The sequence below is a fragment of the Rhinopithecus roxellana genome, chromosome 2 (assembly GCF_007565055.1).
Source record: "Rhinopithecus roxellana isolate Shanxi Qingling chromosome 2, ASM756505v1, whole genome shotgun sequence".
Taxonomy (NCBI): Eukaryota; Metazoa; Chordata; class Mammalia; order Primates; family Cercopithecidae; genus Rhinopithecus; species Rhinopithecus roxellana.
Window position 1 is genome coordinate 135174754 of NC_044550.1, and position 21485 is coordinate 135196238.

Sequence of the window (21485 nt, forward strand, 5' to 3'; positions counted from 1 at the left end):
GGTGCGCGGGCGCAGCGCTGCCGTCGAATTTGCGCAGGCGCAGAGCTGCCCGCCCTCTGGGCCAGCGCGGGGAGGCTGTTCCCAGCCTTGCGTGGGCCCGGCCTCGCTGCTGCGGTCGCCTGCCTGGCATGGCCAACTGGGTGTTCTGTAATCGCTGCTTCCAGCCACCCCAGAGGACGTCGTGCTTCAGCCTCACCAACTGCGGGCACGTGTACTGCGATGCCTGCCTCGGCAAAGGTCAGGGCGTCCGGAACGCAGGCTGGAGAGGGGAGGGGAGCGGCGGGCGGGGGCAGGGAACTCCGGGGGGTGGGGGACTTGGGTGGGAAGGCCATGGGGGCACGTGGGGGGCCGCGGAGGAGAAAGGGCGGGTGGAGAAGGGGAGGGGGCGGGGCCGTGGGGGGAGGGGGCTGCCAGGGGAGATGCCAGGGGAATTCTGAGGGGAGGGGGACTCGAGGGCAGGGGCCTCGGGGGAGAGAGGGTGCGTGGAGAAGGAGGGGGCATGGGGGGTGAGGGGCTGTGGAGATAGGGGGATTCAGAGGAGGGGCCGCAGGGGAGAGGGCTCCCCTGGTGTGATGAGGGGCCGCTGGGGAGACCCAGCGGGTGGGGGAGAGGGTGGGGGGAGAGGGGACCCCGGAGGTGGTGGGGGGCTGCAGGGAGGAAGGGGACGCTAGGGGAGGGGGCGGGGGTGATGTGAGAGGTCAAGGGGGTGAAGGGGGCTACCGGGGAGATGTGGCGAAGGGAGACACCAGGGGAGGAGGGCGCGGGTGAGGGGCCGCAGGCAGGAAGGGGCCACGGGGACGGGGGAGGGGGGGCCGCCATCGGGAGCAGATGAGGGTGACGCGGGGGTCGGTCCGCGAGTCCTGTCATCCAGGGGCTCTGGCTTGCGGGGTGCGGGTCCCGCCTGGAGGACCTGGGGGAGAAGGCGGGTGGACGGCAACCTTAATGCTGGTGGAGAACTCTGGCCCTGTTCCATGGGCAGCGCTGGGCCCTGGTGTCAAGCGGACATCGCATCGTCAGGGAGGCGTTTTTCTTTCTATGAAAATTTTGTGTTGAAGTGATGTTTATGCAAGAACAAAAGCAAGAGCATAATGAGCTTTTACCAAGTGAACTTACCCGTGAAAGCAACCAGCTGGGTGCCGGTGGCTCACAGCCAGCCCAGGGGACGCCCCCTATGCTAACCTCCATCTTCGGAGTTGGCCTTAGACCCATGGGACCTTGGTGAATGTGGCCCTACAACCAGCCCTACAGCAAAGCCGCTTTCCATGGCTCCCCCTCTTTCTTCCTTTTTCTCCCTTACTTTCTCTCTTTCAAGGCAGAGCTCTGCTCTGTCGCCTAGGCTGGAGTTCAGTGCAGGATCTTGGCTTACTGCAGCCTCAGCCTCCCAGGCTCAAGTGATCCTCCTGCCTCAGCCTCCGGGGTAAGCAGGGGCTACAAGCATGTGCAGCCATGCACCCCTGATTTTTAAGTGTTTCACAGAGATGGGGCTCCGTTTGTTGCCCAGGATGGTCTCCAATTCCTGTCCTCCAACGATCACCTCCCTTGGCCTCCCGAAGTGTTATCTTTGTATTTGTATGTAACTGTAGTTCATCTACTTTCATTGTTGTGTGGTATTCCATTGTATGGATACACCCTAAGTTATTTATCATTTCCACTGTCCATGGCCATCCGGGTTGTTTGCAGATTTGGCTGCAGAAGTGGTGCCACTGTGAATTTTCTTGCTCCTGTGTTTGGTGATCTTATGTACACATTTCTGTTGGGTGTGTAACCTAGGAGTGGAGGAGTTGATTTCAGGTGTGTATTTAAAAACAAAAGTCTCTCTGGCAGCCAGGTGAAAAGTAGATTGGAGGGAGATAGAAACTGTGGGAGAGACTGCAGCTGAGCACGAGAGGTGATGGGGAGAAGTGATGGGTTCAGAAGTTATGTAGATTCAGCAGACTTGAGTCGGAGACAAGGGCTAGAGAACTGGACAGGGTTTCCCTGCTAGACAAAACACTGGAGAGGAGCCCAGCGGGAGGGAACCTAGCAGGGTGGGATGCAGGGCCCCTGAGCTCATGTTTGGACACGACCTGTGTCCTGTGAGAGCCATCCAGGGGAAGACAAGAGGCAGTTGCCCCTGTGGGTCCAGAACTAAGACAGCCAGAAATACATTTGGGGAGTGATTAACACGAGATGATAATCCTAGATACTGGAGTGTGGAGAGCCCCAAAGGCGAAGGAAACTGGAAGAGACTATCTTGTTGGAAAGAGCATTTGTTGAAGGAGGTAAGAAAGATGTCAGGTAAAGAAGAGAGATGTTGATGAACTGGACATCCCAGTGAAGTCAAGGAATTGGTGTTGGAAAGTGTCCATTGGACCAGTGAGGACGGCACTGGTGACCCAAGATAATGTTCCCCGAAGATAACGTTGTTAGGAATGATGGAAACACGCGTGCCTTCGTGGTGTTGGGAAGTGTGAAGACAGGGCTCAGAGTGTCATAGCTTTCAAGGTCAGCATACCCTGTGTAAGCAAGTGACTGGTTAAGGGCCTGGTGCAGGTATAGATTGACAAGTTTGTCTAGCTCTTAAAGCCAGTAGTCTGAGTGCATTCCTCCAAAAAGTGACCGATGCTGCATGTTGGGACCACACCAAATCCGAGGACGCACAAAAAATGGTGAAAAGGGATGGAGGCTCTGGGCAGAGCCCTTACTGTAGCTCCGTAGCTGTCCAGTGGTGTGTCACTCAGAGGGAAGCCCTTGTTTAGCTCTGGCATTTATCCTTCCAAGCTTTTCCTGTAGATGCAGATTTTTAAAAGCAATACCGTGTGTCTATCACTCAGTTATCTGCTTTTATTACTCAAACATGGACCTCCTTCCATGTTAAAATAAGTCTGTATCGTCATTCTTAAGGTTGCATGATATATCTTTCGGTTATCATACCATAACATATTTTCTGCTATTTTGCTAGAAGATACCACTTGTTCTCTTACTTTTTTTCCTTGGAATATATTCTTAGGGGTGGAGTGGCTAGGCTGCGGGTGTGCGCATGAAAACTGACCCAAATGTGACCCAAACAGGCACAAAGGATGTGCCTGTTGCTGTTCCTTGTAGTGACACGTGAGCACCTGTTGTTCTCTTCTCTTTGGTGTCTCTTACTAGTGACCTTGACCTTCATTTTGTGTGTTTGTCAGCTGTTTGCATTTTTTTCCTGTCTGTTCAGGTCTCCTCATAGCCTTTTATTGAGGTGTTTCCTTTTAATTGACTTGTGAGCACTCTTTATAGATCAGGCATCAACCCCTTTGTCTATTGGCTGCACGTGATTTCCTCTCTGTCTTGTCTGTTAATCCTCCTCCCTTGTAAGAGCTTTTAGATTTTTATGAGTCAGCTCTGTTAATCTTTTACTGCATGACTCCTGGCTGTGATGGTGCAGAAGAGGAATTTTCTTGCTCCAGAATTCGCAGTTAAAGAGCTGGAAGGGAAGGGACCTACTGTCAAGGGTAGATGTTTTTAGCATGAGGGCAACTTGAAGAAGAGAGGAAAGGAGACAATTCTGGAGGCTGTTAGAAGGGGACCCCTCATTCCACAGTAGGACACCGTTCTGTGTGCTGGGAGCTGCGGACCCTGAGGTGAGTGTGGATACACAAGGGAAAGCCTGGGCTTGGACTGGAAGAGATGCTCCCTCCAAGGCAGAAAGGAAGGAGGTAGAGTGAAGTGGGTTGTTCTGTGGTGGGTCAGTCTAGAGGAGAGGGCAGAGAAACTTGAGGTAGGTAATGAGCCAGGGCTTCTTCTCAGTAGATGATAGGAGGGCCCTGGTTTGAACAGCCCCATGGGGAATGGGGCAGAAAACACCCAGGAGAAGCAGGATTGCCCAGCAGTGTTGCTGACTCAGCAGCGCTGGAATCCTCAAGTCTGTGAATCCACCTCTCACTCCTCTCACTTAAGAGATGTTTTTCTCCTAGTTCTAGCTGCGCTGATCCAGAGGAGGGGAGAAATCCACCAGGCTTGTTCAGGTTTGGGCCTGGTGTCCTCCCTGGAATGATAGGAGCATGAAGGCTCAAAGTGCCTGGTCAGGCCTGGGCTCCAACCTGACTCGTGAGAAAATCAAGCTTGAGGTTCATTTTGAATAGTTGAAAATTTTAGATTAAGATATCACTATAAAGCCTAATCATGGGCTGGGCGTGGTGGCTTATGCCTACAATCCCAGCACTTCAAAGTATCTCAGGATACCGAGGTGGGCAGATCATCTGAGGTCAGGAGTTCAAGACCAGCCTGGCCAACATGGCAAAACCCAGTCTCTACTAAAAATACAAAAATTAGCCAAGTGTGGTGGTGGGCACCTGTTCTCCCAGTCACTTGGGAGACTGAGGTGTGAGAATCGCTTGAACCCAGGAGTTGGAGGTTGCAGTGAGCCAAGATCGCGTCATTACACTCCCGCCTGGGTGACAAAGTGAAACTCTGTTTCAAAAAAAGAAAAAAAAGAAAAAGCTAATTATGGCCAGGCACAGTGGCTCATGCCTGGAATCCCAGCACCTTGGGAGGCTGAGGTGGGAGGATTGTTTGAGCCCAGGAGTTCGAGCCCAGCCTGGGCAACATAGTGAGACCTTGTCTCTACAAAAAAAAATTAAAAATTAGCTGGCCGTGGTGGCACACGTCTGTGGTCCTAGCTACTCAGGGAGGCTGAGAGGGGAAGACTGTTGAGCACCGGGGAGTCAAGGCTGCAGTGAGCTGTGATCATGCCACTTGCAGATCAGCCTGGCCAACAGAGCAAGACCTTGTCTCAAAAAATTTTTTAAATTTTAATTAAAAAAAAGCCTAATTGTAATAAATACCTGGGATAGACTTAGCCTTAAGTTTTGTTGATCTTTATGGTCACTGTTTTTGTGCATATTTGCAAAGGAGGGGAAAAGGATGTTAGTTCTATAAATCCTTCCAACTGTACCAGAACCCACAGCCTCATCCTGTCAGAACATGAAAACCTGTGATATAATCCTGCTTATTTCTTGAAGAAACATTGTAAAGTCTGCGTGTATACATACTTAAAAGCAGTAGTCAGTCTAATATAATAAAGCCTATTTTTATCTTACAGGTGAAAAGAATGAATGCTTGATTTGTAAAGCTCCTTGTCGTACAGTTTTACTTTCAAAACATGTAAGTTGAAATCTGTAGTATCTGCATCTTAATCACAGTCATATTTCCTTTTAAATTTGTTATTTAATTTTTAGTCATTTGTGGTGTCTAAAATTTTCAGTCACTCTGCTACGTAAACAAAGATATCTGAGTGATCAAAATGCAGTTAGGATTTAGTTTTTAAAACTTACGTTTTTAAAACTTTCTTAGCTGTAGATTGACCTTATTCCTAGGTTGTTGAATCGTGCTGTGTTCCTGGAAATGAAAGTGGATTAAATAGATTTCTTTAGCACAATACAAGCACCTGAAGCAGGTGATAGAGTTTGGATTTGTATAGGGGTCATATATAATTAAGAGTGTTGTTCGTAAAGTAAGTTTAAAATTAATTACTGCTGAAGACTTAAAACAATGCCTTTTGTTCTCTCTATAAAATACTCAGTTTAACGTGTTATTGTTATAAACAAATGATTGGTCTTTTCTCTGCCTGATCTCCAAAATGTGCATTTGGTATGATGATTTAAATATAATAGTTGTTTTTCTCTGATTACAAACATAATACAAAGTTACGCAACATTCATACAGTACAGGAAATTATAATGGCAAATGTGTAAGTCCCCAGATCCTGTTTCCCAGAGATGGACAGTGATCAGCAGTTTGGCACCTGTTCTATGTGTGTTACTGTGATTTACCGTTTCATAAAAATGGTGTCTTCTCGGCCAGGCACGGTAGGTCACGTCTGTAATCCCAGCACTTTGGGAGGCCAAGGCGGGCGGATCATGAGGTCAGGAGATTGAGACCATCCTGGCTAACACGATGACACCCCATCTCTACTAAAAGTACAAAAGATTAGCCAGGTGTGGTGGCGGGCGCCTCTAGTCCCAGCTACTCGAGAGGCTGAGGCAGGAGAATGGTGTGAACTGAGGCAGGAGAATGGCGTGAACCCGGCAGACCGAGGCTGCAGGTAAGCCAAGATCACGCCACTGCACTCCAGCCTGGGTGACAGAGCAAGACTCTGTCTCAAAAAAAAAAAAAAAAGTGGTGTCTTCTCAGTTGACATTATATTTTGGGCACACTCACTCTTAAAATGACTGCATTATATTTTAGTATTTTCCTATCAGTGAGCCTTTGGATTTTTTCGGTTTTTCACTGTTTCAAACAACCTTCCAGTGAACATTTTTAACCAATATCTCTCCACACTTCTAAGAATATTTCTGTGACATAAATTCCCGAAGTGATGAAAAGCAAGGGCAAAAGATGTAAATGTTTACACTTTTAACAGAAAATACTTTATTTTCCTCCACACGTGTGGCAGCTTAGGGGCTCAGTGACTGCCTGCTTCTGCTCCTCACGTAGTGATCCCGCACTAAGCCCTGTCACATGGTCAGACTGGAGGCTGGTGAGCCCTTAGCCTTTCTCTAGCTTGGGTGGAATGTTCAGGTCGTTTACTTACTTTCTTGTTTTCTAGTAAATATATTTGAGACCATCCGTGTCTTTCTGTGCACTGCTATTCTATATCATTTTGACTACCGCTTTTCTCTCTTTTCTAAATAAGCTCTAATCTGTCTTTTTATTTTTTTAACTCAAGAATTATTTGAAAGGATATGCGTTAGTTTCCACGTGGTTAGATTTTAGCTCCCTGTCATTTTCGTCGTTAATTTTTAGTCCTGTGGCATTCTGATGAGAGAATATGGCTATGTGGGTTTTTTAATTATCAGGATTTTCACTGTGGTTTAATACATGGTAATTGTTCATATTTGATGGGCGTTTAAAAAGGCATGTGTTCCTTTCTGTGTGTCTGAGTGTGTGTGTGTGTGTGTGTGTGTGTGTGTAAGTAAAATTGTTTAGAATGTGGAAGTTGTTCCTGCTTCTCTTTCTCTAAACCATCACAGACTGTGTGGGCTCTTTCTTCCGTAGTCTCTTCCGAATGCTGGTCTTCCTTTCCCTGTTGCTCCACCCGCCATAGGAGCTTCTGGTTCCTCCTCCTCTCACTCTGGCTTCCTAGAGCCTCTTCACCCTGCAGCCAGAGGGATCTGCGTAAATGCATCCCAACTTTCCAGGAGTCAATGCCAAAGTCCCCCACGCCTGTAGGCCCTGTGGCCTGGCCTCTGGCAGCCTCGTGGTCCCCAGGCAGCAACTCTGGCCTACAGCCTCTCCAGGAGCCAGGGTCTTCCACCTCAGTGCCTGGCTTTCCTATTCCCTCTGACTGGAATGTCCTCTCAGATGGCCACAGGCTCCATCCCCCGCAGCCTTAAGGTGTCTGTGGAATGTCAGGAGACATCACCAGTAGCTCTGGGTCATGCTGGCTTCTTTGACCCTGACCTGCAATAGAAGGGACGCTTTATATTATGGCAGCGTGTGCCTTTGCACGTGGGTGCATCCGTGCGTGAGTACTTCCGTGAAATCAATTTCACGAAGCAGTTCTTACCCTCGCTTAGTGCAGTACCCTCTGATCGTTTCTATTCTCATGTTGTTTTGTCTTTAAAACAAAACAGTTTTATAAGTGAACTTCCCCAGACCTGATTGTGACAGACACCACTGTGTAAAAGTGAGCCTCTGACGCTGTGTTCCTCGACCTGGATTATTCTGCTTCGCAGTGTGTGTCACCACCTGAGATATCTTTATATATTGATTTGTTTGTCATTAAAATGCTCCATTACGACTGAACGCACAAAATAGGGCACCACCGTATTGGTTGGGTGATGGATGGCCAGGGAGCAGGGCAGACTGAAGGATGTGTCGGGGGATGTGGTGGGTGGCCGGGCCGCCGGGAAGGGAGACTCCGGTGAGCCCGGAACAGAGCAGGGGCTGTGCTCCCCCCGCATCTGCCTCCTTGAGGAGGGAGAGTGTAAGCTAGACTGTGCCGGTTTTTACACACACGTGGAAAGGAGTAGCTATAGTAAGGAGATGAAGGATGAGGATGCCCCACAGTCATGGACACACCAGTTGCTTTTGAACTCCAAGTGGTAAGAGATAAGTCTCGAGGGTGAAGGCCTTGAAAGTTGAGGCAGCACTTCTGCCTCACTTCACTTGATGGGAACCCCAGCAGGCAGAAGCAGGGCTTGGAGACAGCAGACAAGAGAGCTCCCCCAGAAGGCAGAGCTGCAGTCTAGCCCAGGCTCTCCCTGGGGAAGGAGCCCCCAGCACCCATCCTCAAATACCTCATGACATGCACCTGTGTTCTTCCTTCTCCCTTGGTGCGGTGGGGAGTGTTTCTTAGTTGTCCTGCCCGGTGCCCCCATTAGATGTCAGGTCACAGCAAGGATGCAGACACGTTCATTGTCTTTCTAGCTCGTAGATTGCAGGCCAAATCGGGACCCAGTTGCCCCAGCATCTGAGCTGGGCAGTGACAGTGGTGTTGGGGGTGCTCCACTCTGGGGGAGTGACTTTCTGAGTAGGGGAGGAGTGACCTGGATACCAGTGACCAGATGGCAGACCGGGCCAGGCTGGGCAGTCATCCCCACACCTGCTCCCTCTGTTCCTGGGCACCTGGCTGTACTCATTCTCCCCATCTACCTTCCCATGCTGAAATGCAAGCAGGAGCAATGAAGGCCACTTCCAGGCCTGACCCATAAAAACAGCCTCCTGGACAGCCCTCCACCGCCCTTCCCTCACCATAGAAGCTCAGGAAAACAGAGCAGAGCTGCTGGGGTAAGGGTGACCTGGGCCCAGGGCCTGTGTGGAAGGCCACCCACTGAGCCTGGTCTTGAACTATTGTGTGGGCAAGAAACAAGTGTCCCCACAATAAGCCATTGAGATTTGGGGGTTGTCTGATACACCAGTTGGCCTACATTCATCTTTACATGTCCACATATATTTTGGAGGCAACTCGGCAATTTCCACACACACAGAATCCTGTTGGGATTTTTATTGTGCACTTACTGTTCTTTAGAGAGGCTTTGTGCATCAGCGTTAGTATTTTTCTTAGGTATTTCATGGTTTGGACTGCTGTTACAGTTTTAAAAAAATTTATCTCTTAAGTGCTTATTGCTAGTATATAAAAATCCAGTCGATTTTCTTAACTTTCACTAGTGACCTTGCAGAATTTACTTGATAACTCTGTTGGTTTATGTGTAGATTCTGCTAGAACATTTACATATGCAAACACGTTATCTTTGAATAAGGACTGCTTTAGATTTCTCTTTGTAATGCTTATGCACTTCCTTTTTTTTTTTACGGCATTGGCTGGGACGTCCAGTACAGTGCTGAGTAGAAGTAGTGGCATTAGCTGGCGCCCTCGACGTTTTCCTGATTTCAAGGTCAAACTTTCAGTATTTCATCAAGTATCATATGTGCATTAAGTTTTTGCTAAGGTGTTTTTTTAATCATCATGAATGGTATTGAATTTTGTTAATTTTTTTATAATTATTGACTGTAACTATTAGCTTATTCTATAGCTGTCGAGATTATCATTTAATTATTCTCATTTATTTTGTTAATGTGGTGAGTTGCATTTGTTTTTCCAATTTGAAACCCACATTAGATTCTAGGAACAAATTCAACTTTGTAGTGATATAAGAGAGCTTGTATCTGTAAGTAAATTCAGTTTGCTACTATTTTGCATGGGGTTTTTTGCACCTGTGTTCATATGAGAGCTGGACCTGTAAATTTTTTTTCTTGTAATGCCCCTTTCACATTTTGGTAAATCAGGTCTATTCTAGTTTCATAAAACAAGTTATAAATTATTTTTATTTTTCTCCTCTCTGGAAAATTTTTTTGTAAGATTGGGGTTATTGCTTTAAATGTTTGGTAGAATTCAGGAGTGACACTATTTAGGTCCAGTAAGTTTTTTGTGCAAAGATTTTAAACTAGGGATTTAATATCTTTATTAGACATGGAACTATTTAAAGTTCCTGATTCTCCCTGAGTCAGTTTAAGTAAATTGTATTTTTCTAGGAATTAGTGCATTTCATTGGAATTTTCAAATTTCTTGTCATCAGTGTGCTTGTAATCCACTCATATTTTTCACGTCTGTAAGTTCCATTAATGATGCCCCTTGTTTAATAGTGGGTATTATGAATTCTCTTTTCTCTTGACCAGTTGTGCCAAATGTTAGTGATTTTTATTAGTACTGTGGACTCTTGAACAACAGGTTTGAATTATGTGTGTCCATGTATACGTAGATATTTTTCCAGTCAGATGCAGATCAAAAATATTCATGGGATGCAAAACCTGCTCAGATGGAGGGCTGACCTTTCCTGTACGCAGGTTCTACAAGGCCAACTGTGGAACTTTAGTATGCTTGGATTTTGGCACACATGGGGTCCTGGAACCAGTTTCCCCTCATGTACTGAAGGATGACTGTATTTTCAAAAACTAATTTTTAGCTCTTTTGATTGTGTCCATTTTATATTTGTTTCCTGTTTTGTTAATTATCTTTATCGTTTCCTTTTTGTCTGGATTTAATTTGTTCTTTAAGGTGGTTGCTCAGGATTAATTTTCAACCTTTCCTCTATAATATTTACACGGTAGGGTCATAACTTTCCCTCTGTGTTCACTTTTGCCTGCAGTATACATATTTGATTATATTACATTTTTATCTTTGAATTTTGAGATTTCTGCTCAGTTTCTCCTGTGACCCATGTGTTACCTAGAAGTATATTCATTTTTAAATATTTCCAAGTTTTTAGTTAACAATTTCTATGAACTTTTATTGAAGTATAACACATAGCCAAGTACACACATTATGAGTGTATACCTCAGTAAATTTTTCACACTCAGAATGTAACCAACATTTAGGCCAAGGAAAGTAGTTTACCTGCTGCTGCAAGCTTTCTTAGGTGTATGTACAGATATTTTTGCACGGAGAAGGAAGAGCCCTTCACAAGGTGAAAGCTAATGGGGCCACATGTGTATTTTTGTTTCCCCACGGTAGGAGCTGGAGGAGGGATGACACTCAGTAGAAGTTTCTCAGGTGAAAGTAGCAATAGATGATGATGTAGCAGATGATGTCACAAGTGGTGTGGAATTTTATTAATTTTTCTCTAACTATTGACCATAACTATTTCATTAGCTTTTTTCTTCCATAGTAGGATTTATTCATTCTGGAGAATTAGTCAGAACTGGAGATACAGGTGGCAGAGTCATAATCCTTCAACAGGAGCAGATGAACAAAATCTCATCTTCTAAGCAGAAGGGAATACCATGTTTACAGGACCTTTCAGAACCATGAGCCAGAGTTTGACCACTTGAAAAGTTCAGAAAGAGAAGAAAAGTTCCACAAAACTAGGTGGTAACCCAAGAAAAATTCTGCTCAGTATTGTCTACCAATAATAAAACAATACAATTATGGAAAATCAGTGAAAGGGACAAAAGACTAGAAGGATATAACTTGAAGAGGAAGGTGGAGTGTGTAGAGATGCCACCACGGCTACTGCACTGTGAGTGCCAGTCTTTTGCTCCACAAAGAGCATCTGCCAATGCTCATACTTGTCACATCAACTCAATTCCTGTTAATAGTGATTTTGAAACATATTTATCTGCAGGCGATTTGCAGATTAAAATCAGGTCTTTGACCGGGCGCGGTGGCTTATGCCTGTAATCCCCTGCACTTTGGGAGGCCAAGGCGGGTGGACCATGAGGTCAGGAGATCGAGACCATCCTGGCTAACACAGTGAAACCCCGTCTTTACTAAAAAAATACAAAAAATTAGCCGGGCATGATGGTGGGCACCTGTAGACCCAGCTATTCGGGAGGCTGAGGCAGGAGAATGGCGTGAACCTGGGAGGCATAGCTTGCAGTGAGCTGAGATCATGCCACTGCACTCCAGCCTGGGCGACAGAGTGAGACTCCGTCTCAAAAAAAAAAAAAAAAACAAAAAAAAAAAAACAAATCAAGTCTTTGGCATCTGGAAATTATAGACGGGAGTTTTAATATTGTGGATATCACGCCTGACAATGTGGAAGAGCTAGCAGGTGATTTCAGCTGCAGAATTCCATCCCAACAGCTGTAACACATCTGTATCTAGCAGCAGTAAAGGAACTATTTGCTCATGTGACATGAGAGTGTCTGCCCTCTGTGATAGGCATTCTACGCTGAAGAACCTGATGATTCCAGCAACGGGTCATTTTTGTCTGAAATCATCTCCTTTATTTCTGATGTAAAATTCAGCCATAGTGGTCAAATATGATGATAGAGACCATTTGTTAGTGAAAAATTAGAACTTCAATATGGAAAACATGGCCGGGCGCGGTGGCTCACACCTGTAATCCCAGCACTTTGGAAAGCCGAGGCAGGCAGATCACCTGAGGTCAGGAGTTTGAGACCAGCCTGGCTAACATGGAGAAACCCCATCTCTACTGAAAATAACAAAAATTAGCCAGGCTCAGTAGCGTTGTGGTGAGCCAAGATTGCGCCCCTGCACTCCAGCCTGGGCCACAGGGTGAGACTCCATCTCAAAAAAAAAAAAAAAAAAATACCTGTGGAAATGTAACAGGTGCACGAGTAGCTTGGAAATAAACTGTGCACTGTGTGAAAAGGACCATGTGTCTGACTAATTCAATTGTTGTTGGAATGGATCTGACAGTGTTGTGACTGGGTCTTATAGTAATTTCAGAATGTTTGACAGGAACACAAAACAAGACCTAACCCTAGAGGTATCACAGGAAAGCAGTAAGCCTGGTACAATTCTGAAGCCATGCAAAGTCCGTGCAGACAGCAAGCAAAAGAAGATGAAATCAGTGACTCCAGCAAGGAAATCCCGTGTGAGCCTGGCACCCCAAGGAAAGTAGCGGGCTGCAGCCAGTACAATCTGTGTGTGTTTCAAGACGGTAAATTAGGGCTGGCATTCCTAGCCAGAGAACCCCCTTCCTGCCTAGTTGCAGTGGGTGAATCAGCCTTCGTGATGATAAGAGCACTCTTTTGCAGTGCCCCTTTCCTGTGTCTGACAGCGAGTCACCAACAGCACGCCTTTACAGCTGCGTGAGGAGAGCTCCGTGGATCGCGCACAGTGGTGCCTCCCTGTCCGCTTGTGCCTTTGGGCCTCGTGGACTCGATTGCTCTGCACTGGCGTTGGTTTCCTCCAGTCCTTAACGCCCTCTGCTGTGGTAATGTCAGACACAGCAAAGGCCTTCAGTCACACTGTGAGATTTAACTGTGTATCCTCATTCCTGTACCATTGTGGAGCACACACCCACCTTTTAAAAATTAAATACAAAAAGAAAACATTAGTTTATGATTTTCCTAGGAATTGTGCGAACAATCTTGACTTTTAAAAGTCTAACGTAAATTCAATTTTCCTGATGATGCGAGGGCCTCAGCTCTCACCCAATCCCCCTTCTCCTGGCCTTCCCCGCACCGCTCCTCCAGCCACACCGGCTCTCACTGCACTAGGCCCCACCATACAGTGCAGCCATGGACAGCTAATACTCATTTAGATTTCCCCCCGTTTCCCCCTCCTCTCTGTTCCTCTCTGCCTCCCGAATCTCTGTGCTTCTGTCAGGAATTATTTTTCCTACCTACAGGGAATTCCTTCATTATTTTAGTGCTGCACTGTTAGTGACAAATTTTCAGTTTCTGTTTTTAAAAAATGCCTCTTTTTCTTGAAGTACATTTTCACAGACTTCAGAATTCTTTGTTGAAAATGAATGCACCTTAGCACTTTGAAAATTCCAGCCCCTGGCTCATCGCCGGCTCTCTGCAAGGGTGCCAGGGGTGGAGGAATGGCTGCCTGCGTTCTGCTCAGGCCTCACTGAGGTCTGTGCATCTGTGTTGTGATGCCATTTGTTAGTTTTGTAGACTTCTTGGATCTTCTGTCTCTAAGCTCATCTTCTGGACATTCTGGGGTGTCTGTCATGTGTAGAATGACTCAGTCCCCCTTACCCAGAAGGTCATGGAGCCAGATCGATCTGTGACAGCTTCTTCAATTGCTCCCATTTCTGGTCCATGGCTGTTGGTCTTGTCTTTGAGTCATCTGTGTATTTATAATATACTTTAGATAATAGTGACAGTCCCTGTTCCCTGTGCACTCACATGGGCCATGTTCCGCTGGGGGCACTTTTCCTGTATTGTGTCACCTGCTGCTTGCCATGGCCAGGGCTGAGGGGGTGCTGTTTCTGCTTCTTTTTTATACATGGGGAGACCAAGGCACGGAGGAATTAGGTGAAGAAGCAGGGTTGCAAGTCAAGGGTGTGCAGAGCTGGATTTAGGCCAGACTCTGAGCTCCTGACCCCTGTCCCATTGGACACCCTGCTTGTGCCTTTGCCGTTTGGTATGTATGGGAGGGTGTTACACAGGAGCTCCTACCCCATCCGAGCCAGAGCCAGGTCTCCCCTCTGCTGGGTTTGAGTCCCCGCGTTACAGAGGAGCTCACCTCTAGGACGCTCTGGCCTCTGCATCTGGGGACCTGGGAGTGGATTCTGGAGTGGGTTCCAGGACCTCTTCATCTGCACCTGCCCTGGGTGTTGGAGCTGATGCCTTCATCCTGATCTAAGCCAGTCTACACTGTCTTCTAGAATTCTTCAGTCTGATTGATTCAAGGTATCATTTCCTGTTTTCTACCACAAATAGAGTATTTTTTCCTAAATTTTACTATCATTTCAGTGGGATTTGGGGAGCTAGTGGTAGGTAGGTGGATGGGCTCAGATGACTGTCTTGACCTTCTACATGCTCACCGTCCTGAACCACAGAATGGGAGGAGGCACAAGGTTCTTCTTACATCTTGTCATTCTGGTGTTTGCCCCTTTCTTTGTTTTTGGTTTTGGATTTTGGTGTTTGAGGGGTTTGTTTGTTTGTTTGTTTTGAGATGGAGTCTCGCTCTGTCGCCCAGGCTGGAGTACAATGGTGTGATCTTGGCTCATTGCAACCTCCGCCTCCCGGGTTCAAGCAATTCTTCTGCCTCAGCCTCCCAAGTAGCGGGGGTTACAGGCGCTTGCCATCACGCCCAGGTAACTTTTGTATTTTTGATAGAGATGGGGTTTCACCATGTTGGCCAGGCTGGTCTTGAACTCCTGACCTCAAGCGATCCGCCCACCTTAATCTCCCAAAGTACTGGGATTACAAGCAGGAGCCCCTTTTCTTTGAACTGCTCAGGCGATTCTGGTTCACGGCAGCTCCATGCCTAGCACAGCTGTCACCTGGTATTTTGTGCTAGCATGGTCCTTGGTGGGCAAAGTGAGGGAAGGCCAGGGGTGTGGGGAGGTGAGGCAGGGCACCCTGGAGGCACTTAAGAAGGAAGTTGGCAGCGTCTGCATGAGGGCTTGTAACCAGACGCTGTTTTTTTTTTTTTAAACAGAGTCTCGCTCTCTTGTCCAGGCTGGAGTACAGTGGCGTGATCTCGGCTCACTGCAACCTCCACCTTCCCGGGATCACACCGTTCTCCTGCCTCCCGAGTAGCTGGGACTACAAGCGCCTGCCACCACGCCAGCTACTTTTTTGTTTTTGTTTTTTTTTTTTTTTTTTTGAGGCGGAGTCTCGCTCTGTCGCCCGGGCTGGAGTGCAGTGGCCGGATCTCAGCTCACTGCAAGCTCCGCCTCCCGGGTTTACGCCATTCTCCTGCCTCAGCCTCCCGAGTAGCTGGGAATACAGGCGCCCGCCACCTCGCCCGGCTAGTTTTTGTATTTTTAGTAGAGACGGGGTTTCACCATGTTAGCCAGGATGGTCTCGATCTCCTGACCTTGTGATCCACCCGTCTCAGCCTCCCAAAGTGCTGGGATTACAGGCTTGAGCCACCGCGCCCGGCCTACTTTTTTGTATTTTTAATAGTGATGGGGTTTCACCGTGTTAGCCAGGATGGTCTCATCTCCTGACCTCGTGATCCGCCTGCCTCGGCCTCCTGAAATGCTGAGATGACAAATGTGAGCCACCACGCCCGGCCTACCAGATGCTGTTTCTTAAACCTGCATCCTTTCTTAAGGTCCTTACACTTGCTTTTTAAATAACTCGGCATGTACTTGTGACTACATAGTGGTGACTTAATGCTTGTCAGCTTATTTCATCCTTCTGATTTTAGTATAGCTCCACTGTGCAGGAGGCTGGGCTGGAGGCCTTCATTCATGGCGACCTTCTGCCCTCACTAAGACCCTTTTGAGGAGGGGGCGTGTCTTTGCCGTAGCCCAGAGGGGCTCAGCGCCTACCAGGCTCTGCCTCCCAGCCCTCACCACTGCCCGGCACCGCCCTCAGAAGGAAGCGGCCAGGACGAGGGACTGTCCTGCTGATCGAAGCTGTGCCTGGCAGGGCCCCTGAGAGGCCATTCACAATGTACTGGCCATTTGAGTCATCTACAGCTAATTCTAGGTCTTGAAGCACAGTTTTTAACTGGTGGCCAGAAGCATTTATTAGACGCAATAAATGTAGAGTTGTTTCTTTCTCTTTCAGACTGATGCAGATATCCAGGCATTCTTCATGAGCATAGGCAGTCTGTGTAAGAAGTACTCCAGGGAAACCTCCCAGGTGAGCTGTAGGGGGGCGCAGCTTGGTTCCGTGATGAGCAGGTGCACTATCCCGAGACCGTGGAGCTGTCGGGGGTGCGCTTGGTTCCGTGGTGAGCAGTTACACTCTCCTGAGACCGTGGAGCTGTGGGGGGTGCGCTTGGTTCCGTGGTGAGCCAGGTGCACTATCCCGAGACTGTGGAGCTGTCGGGGGTGCGCTTGGTTCTGTGATGAGCAGGTGCACTATCCTGAGACTGTGGAGCTGTCAGGGGTGCAGCTTGGTTCCGTGATGAGCCAAGTGCACTATCCCGAGACTGTGGAGCTATTAGGGGTGCGCTTGGTTCCGTGATGAGCAGGTGCACTATCCCGAGACCGTGGAGCTGTCGGGGGTGCGCTTGGTTCCGTGGTGAGCAGTTACACTCTCCTGAGACCGTGGAGCTGTGGGGGGTGCGCTTGGTTCCGTGGTGAGCCAGGTGCACTATCCCGAGACTGTGGAGCTGTCGGGGGTGCGCTTGGTTCTGTGATGAGCAGGTGCACTATCCTGAGACCGTGGAGCTGTCAGGGGTGCAGCTTGGTTCCGTGATGAGCCAAGTGCACTATCCTGAGACTGTGGAGCTATTAGGGGTGCGCTTGGTTCCGTGATGAGCAGGTGCACTATCCTGAGACCGTGGAGCTGTGGGGGGTGCGCTTGGTTCCGTGATGAGCAGGTGCACTATCCTGAGACCGTGGAGCTGTGGGGGGTGCGCTTGGTTCCGTGATGAGCAGGTGCACTATCCTGAGACCGTGGAGCTGTGGGGGGTGCGCTTGGTTCCGTGGTGAGCCAGGTGCACTATCCCGAGACTGTGGAGCTGTCGGGGGTGCGCTTGGTTCTGTGATGAGCAGGTGCACTATCCTGAGACCGTGGAGCTGTCAGGGGTGCAGCTTGGTTCCGTGATGAGCCAAGTGCACTATCCCGAGACTGTGGAGCTATTAGGGGTGCGCTTGGTTCCGTGATGAGCAGGTGCACTATCCTGAGACCGTGGAGCTGTCGGGGGTGCGCTTGGTTCCGTGATGAGCCAAGTGCACTCTCCTGAGATCATGTGTTTTCTGTGTTTTGGAGGCAAGTTCCTTTGAAGATATTTGATCAGCAAATATTTTCTGCCAGAATATTTCTGTGGGTTGAATTTTTACTTTCTTAATGGTGAAACATTTACATACAAAAGGTTCTGATTTTGACAACGTCCATTTGGTCTATTTTATTGTTGTTTTTGCTTTTGGTGTCACATTGAGACAAAGTGGTCTCAGTCAGCTCTGGAGTCCTTTTGGGCAAGATGCCCCCTCCCCATATTCACACCTTAGAATCTCAGGTTTGGGAACCCTCCCCACCAGGTCAGGGCTCTCTGGGTTCAGGGCAGCAGGTTTCTTCTTGACACTGTCCTTCTCTGACAGTCGCCTGGGGCCCTTCTGCCTGCCAGGCTTCCGATCCCCACTGATCCCTGCCGTGGCAATGTTGGCTCCGTGGGCCCCCTCCTGAAAGCTGAGCCCTTGCCATGGTAATGTTCCATGGTCCCCCCTCCTGGCAGCTGAGCCCCTGCTGTGGAAGTGTTGGCTCCGTGGTCCCCTCCCCTGCCAGCTTTTGCCAGCTGCTATGCCAGTCCTCTCAGTTGCAGCTTGTCCATTCTCTACCTGTTTCTTCTTGACCCTCCTCCCAGTTAGCACGCACCTCCATGCCAAGCCTCCCCCACCCCCAGCTTCTGACACAGGTCATTGTCCTCTGTGCCCACCCCCGCATGCTGAGTGGCACTTCTGGCCTCCTTGGATGTCACTGGACAGCTGCAGTCCACCAGTCTGGGGGAAAGCTGCCTGGAGAGGAAGGGGTCCTTCCCCTGGCCCCCATCCTGCACTTCCTTTCCCTCTTCTGTCAAGAGTGCAGCACCCACCGTTGGCCACCCCACCTGCCTTGCAGGGAAAGAGGCCTAGTAGGGGCAGCCAGGATCTGAGGCAAGAGACTGAAGATGGACCCCCGCATGTCACTCTCCTTGGTGGGCTTGTGCCTTCAGGCTGTGGTCAGCCAGGTCACCAAGACTGTCCTCTCTCTGGGAGGTTGTCGCACTGCAGCAAGCTTCCTTGGTTCTGAAACAACCTGAATCAGCCACAGTGTCTTGGGCTGTCCTGAGGCTGTTCCCATCTCAAGTTATGCTCAGCCACATCCTCCAAGGAGGTGCCCAGAGGCTCAACCCATGGAAGCCAAGCAGCACCCGGATATCCCCACGAGTACTGGCTCAGCACCACATGGGCACCCAGACCAGGATGCCGGCGGTCCCAGAGCCAGCCAGAGTCCCATGGAAACACCATCCAGGACGCACCTCACCCCCCCACCCTGCTCCATCCAGCAGGACCCTCATTCGAGCCAAGTCCGCTTGGGGCCAGAAGTCACTGGAGTTCATAAAACACGTATGTTGTCACAGACCTCGGAGCCACAGGCTGCACGCTGCAGGGTAGTTTTGCCAAGTGCTGCAGAGGCCAGGTGCCGTCTCAGGAGAGAAGACCCAGCAGACCCGACCAGCCCTTCCAGCCACCTGTCTGCTCTGCCTCTCAGGCCTCTCAGGCTTTAGGCATGGACCGTGGAGACGGCTGGCTCCAGCCTGGGCAGCACAGGCTCTGCCCAGTGACCTCACAGCCCCACCATCTGTCAGTTACACTACGGAGGTGAGCGCCACAAGCACAGGGTGGAATTTTCCCGCAGCTACATGATGTGGTATTGTAATATTTACACTCTAATATCAACATAACATAAATATTGGAATATTTGTTACATATATTAACACATAATGGATTTATTGTTATTTTTAAATGAATTAATACTTTTAAATTTGTCTCAGTCTTAATTTCTAATAGGGTAAATATCGACAGATAAAACCCACATAAGCAAAGCTCTTTGGGGCCCTCAGTAACTTTTAAGAGTGCAAAACCGGCCCAAGACCAAAACTGTGAGCACCACGGCTCAGGCCTTGGGACCTGCCCTGGGACAGCATCAACAAACCACCTCAGCCTCTGCCTGCCCCAGTCCCCCTTCCTAGTCTAGTTGGTAACAAACATCTTCCTCTTCCCAATAACCCTCTAAGATCCGTTCCATCCACCCAGCCTCTGCCCTACCTCAGGCTTCGTCAGCACTGAGCATGCAGACACTGGTCCTGGTGTGGTCAGGAGCTCATGTTGACGAATGCAGGCACAGTCCACTCCGTGGAGGGGAACTGGTAGTGAACTGAAGAGTCAGAAGTGTGCTTTGGACGAGGCAGCCGCCTCTCCTGGCCTCTTGGTGAGAGTCCGCGTGAGTGACCTGCACTGTCCCCCAACTACCTTCACTCTCAGGCCTTCACAGCCTCCTGGTTCGCAGGATGTGGGCAAAGCACCCATGAGCACCGGGCAGCTCCTCCTTGGGGCCCTGGTCTGACCTGGCCCAGCACAGCCTCTGTGACCGTCGCAGCCCTGGAGTTTTGCAGTGATTTCATTGACCTGTTTCTCTGGCTCAGTTCAAGAGGCATATTCTCTGCAAGATAAACACTCACCATCCCTTTTAAACTTTGTTTTAGTATTAAAATCTACCCTCTTCTGAGGCCACACCCAGTGTCTCAAGTCTCTGGGCCCCAACGTTGGTCGGAGTCCAGACCAGACAAACCGCGGAGGTGGCATGATGCTGCAGGCCTGTGTGGCTCCCCCTAGTGGAGCCCTGGAGGCTGGTATAGACCCCTCAACACCCAGACAAGTGGGTCTTGGCTGCCCCCCAAGCTCATGTGAGGCTCCCCAGCTCCATGCTCAGTTGAACTCACCCCATCTGCTGCTCAGGTCCCCTTGGAGACTTGCCCTGCAGCCCAGTCCTTGCTGCAGCCACACCTGCCCTGCCAAATCAGAGCCAGCCACAGACTGACCTCATCTCACCAAGGCCTTTCTCTGAGAACAGCCAGACTGGGCACCCCCACCGTCGGGATCAGGCACGTCTGCTGGTAGGTTCCTCCGCGAGCATGTGAAGCTGAGGAGCAGAGGCCCTTGCCTGCCGGGTGGAATGTTCCTGCTGAGGGTGCTTTGGAGAAGTTTCCCACACAGGCACAATTGAGCGGGGCTTGAGGGGTGCGTGCAGGTGTCCCCGACAGGCAGCAGGACTTGAGACGTGTCGGAAAAGGTTGGAAAGATGCCCTGGCTGTGACCTGCGATGTGTCCGAGAACTGGAGTCAGGGCAGCCTGCGGAGTCCTGTCCACTCCTCTTCATAGCCCATGGCGTAGTACCCAAGACTGTCTTCCCTCCTTGGTGGAGACACAGTCCCCTTGTCGAGTAGGGGAGAACCCTAGAGCTCCGAGTCATTCCGAGGACAGAGCAGCCAGGAGACCACGAGGCTGTCATCCCTGCTGTCCTGTAGGAGGGCCCCTGTGCAGCCCCGTCCTCTGGAGATGGCCTGTCATGGAGGAGGTTGGGAACAAAGGCCTGGCCTGTGCTGGGCCTGCCTTTCCACAGAAGGGAAGAAGCCTGCCCTGTGTTTGCACTGGGCCAGTGAGCCATGGGCAGACGCAAGCCGCTCCCTTTTGCTTGTGTTATCACCGCAGATGGCGGGGTGGAATGAAGTGGGGGATGGAGCTAGAGGATGCTGACTTTCAGTAGCAATGGAGCCACCGTTAGCCCTGTTGTTTGTCGGCCTTTCCAGCCTGGTCTTTCCAGAGGGTAGGCACCATTGTCTGAACACTTGACTCATATGAAATAGCTCTTTCTTCCTCTGAGGAAATCACAGGCCTCTCTTTCCTGCTTATGGTGGTACTCTCAGAAACCCAGTTCAAGCTGTCTAGACAGCATACATGGAATCTGGGGCTCCTGTAAATGGGAGGGTGCTGGTGTCAGGCATGGCTGGCTCTGGGAGTGCAGACAGGCCCACTAGGCGTCTGCCAACTCGGTGGGTCTCGCTTAGCCTCATTCAGTGTGCCAGCTCTCTTTCCCTCTGCCCCTGCCATTGGTACAACACTGTTTGGTCAGGAGGCCCTTCCTCAAACCAGTGG

General features: G+C 49.4%; 1 protein-coding gene and 1 pseudogene across 3 annotated transcripts in view; both read left to right on the forward strand.

The window, feature by feature from the left end:
- Position 1: 1 nt before the first annotated feature.
- The window catches only part of RNF212 (ring finger protein 212), a 57926-nt gene continuing 36442 nt past the window's right edge, over positions 2-21485 (forward strand). For 2 of the 3 annotated variants that reach the window (XM_030925672.1, XM_030925678.1), the window contains exons 1-3: positions 14-237; positions 5060-5121; positions 16411-16485. In XM_030925672.1, coding sequence (XP_030781532.1) covers positions 129-237; positions 5060-5121; positions 16411-16485 — 246 coding nt within the window. In that variant the 5' untranslated portion in view covers positions 14-128. Of the gene's footprint in view, positions 238-5059; positions 5122-16410; positions 16486-21485 lie in introns of all 3 variants that reach the window. The other variant, XM_030925683.1, reaches the window with a different exon arrangement.
- On the forward strand, positions 7804-12827 carry LOC115894763 (annotated as a pseudogene).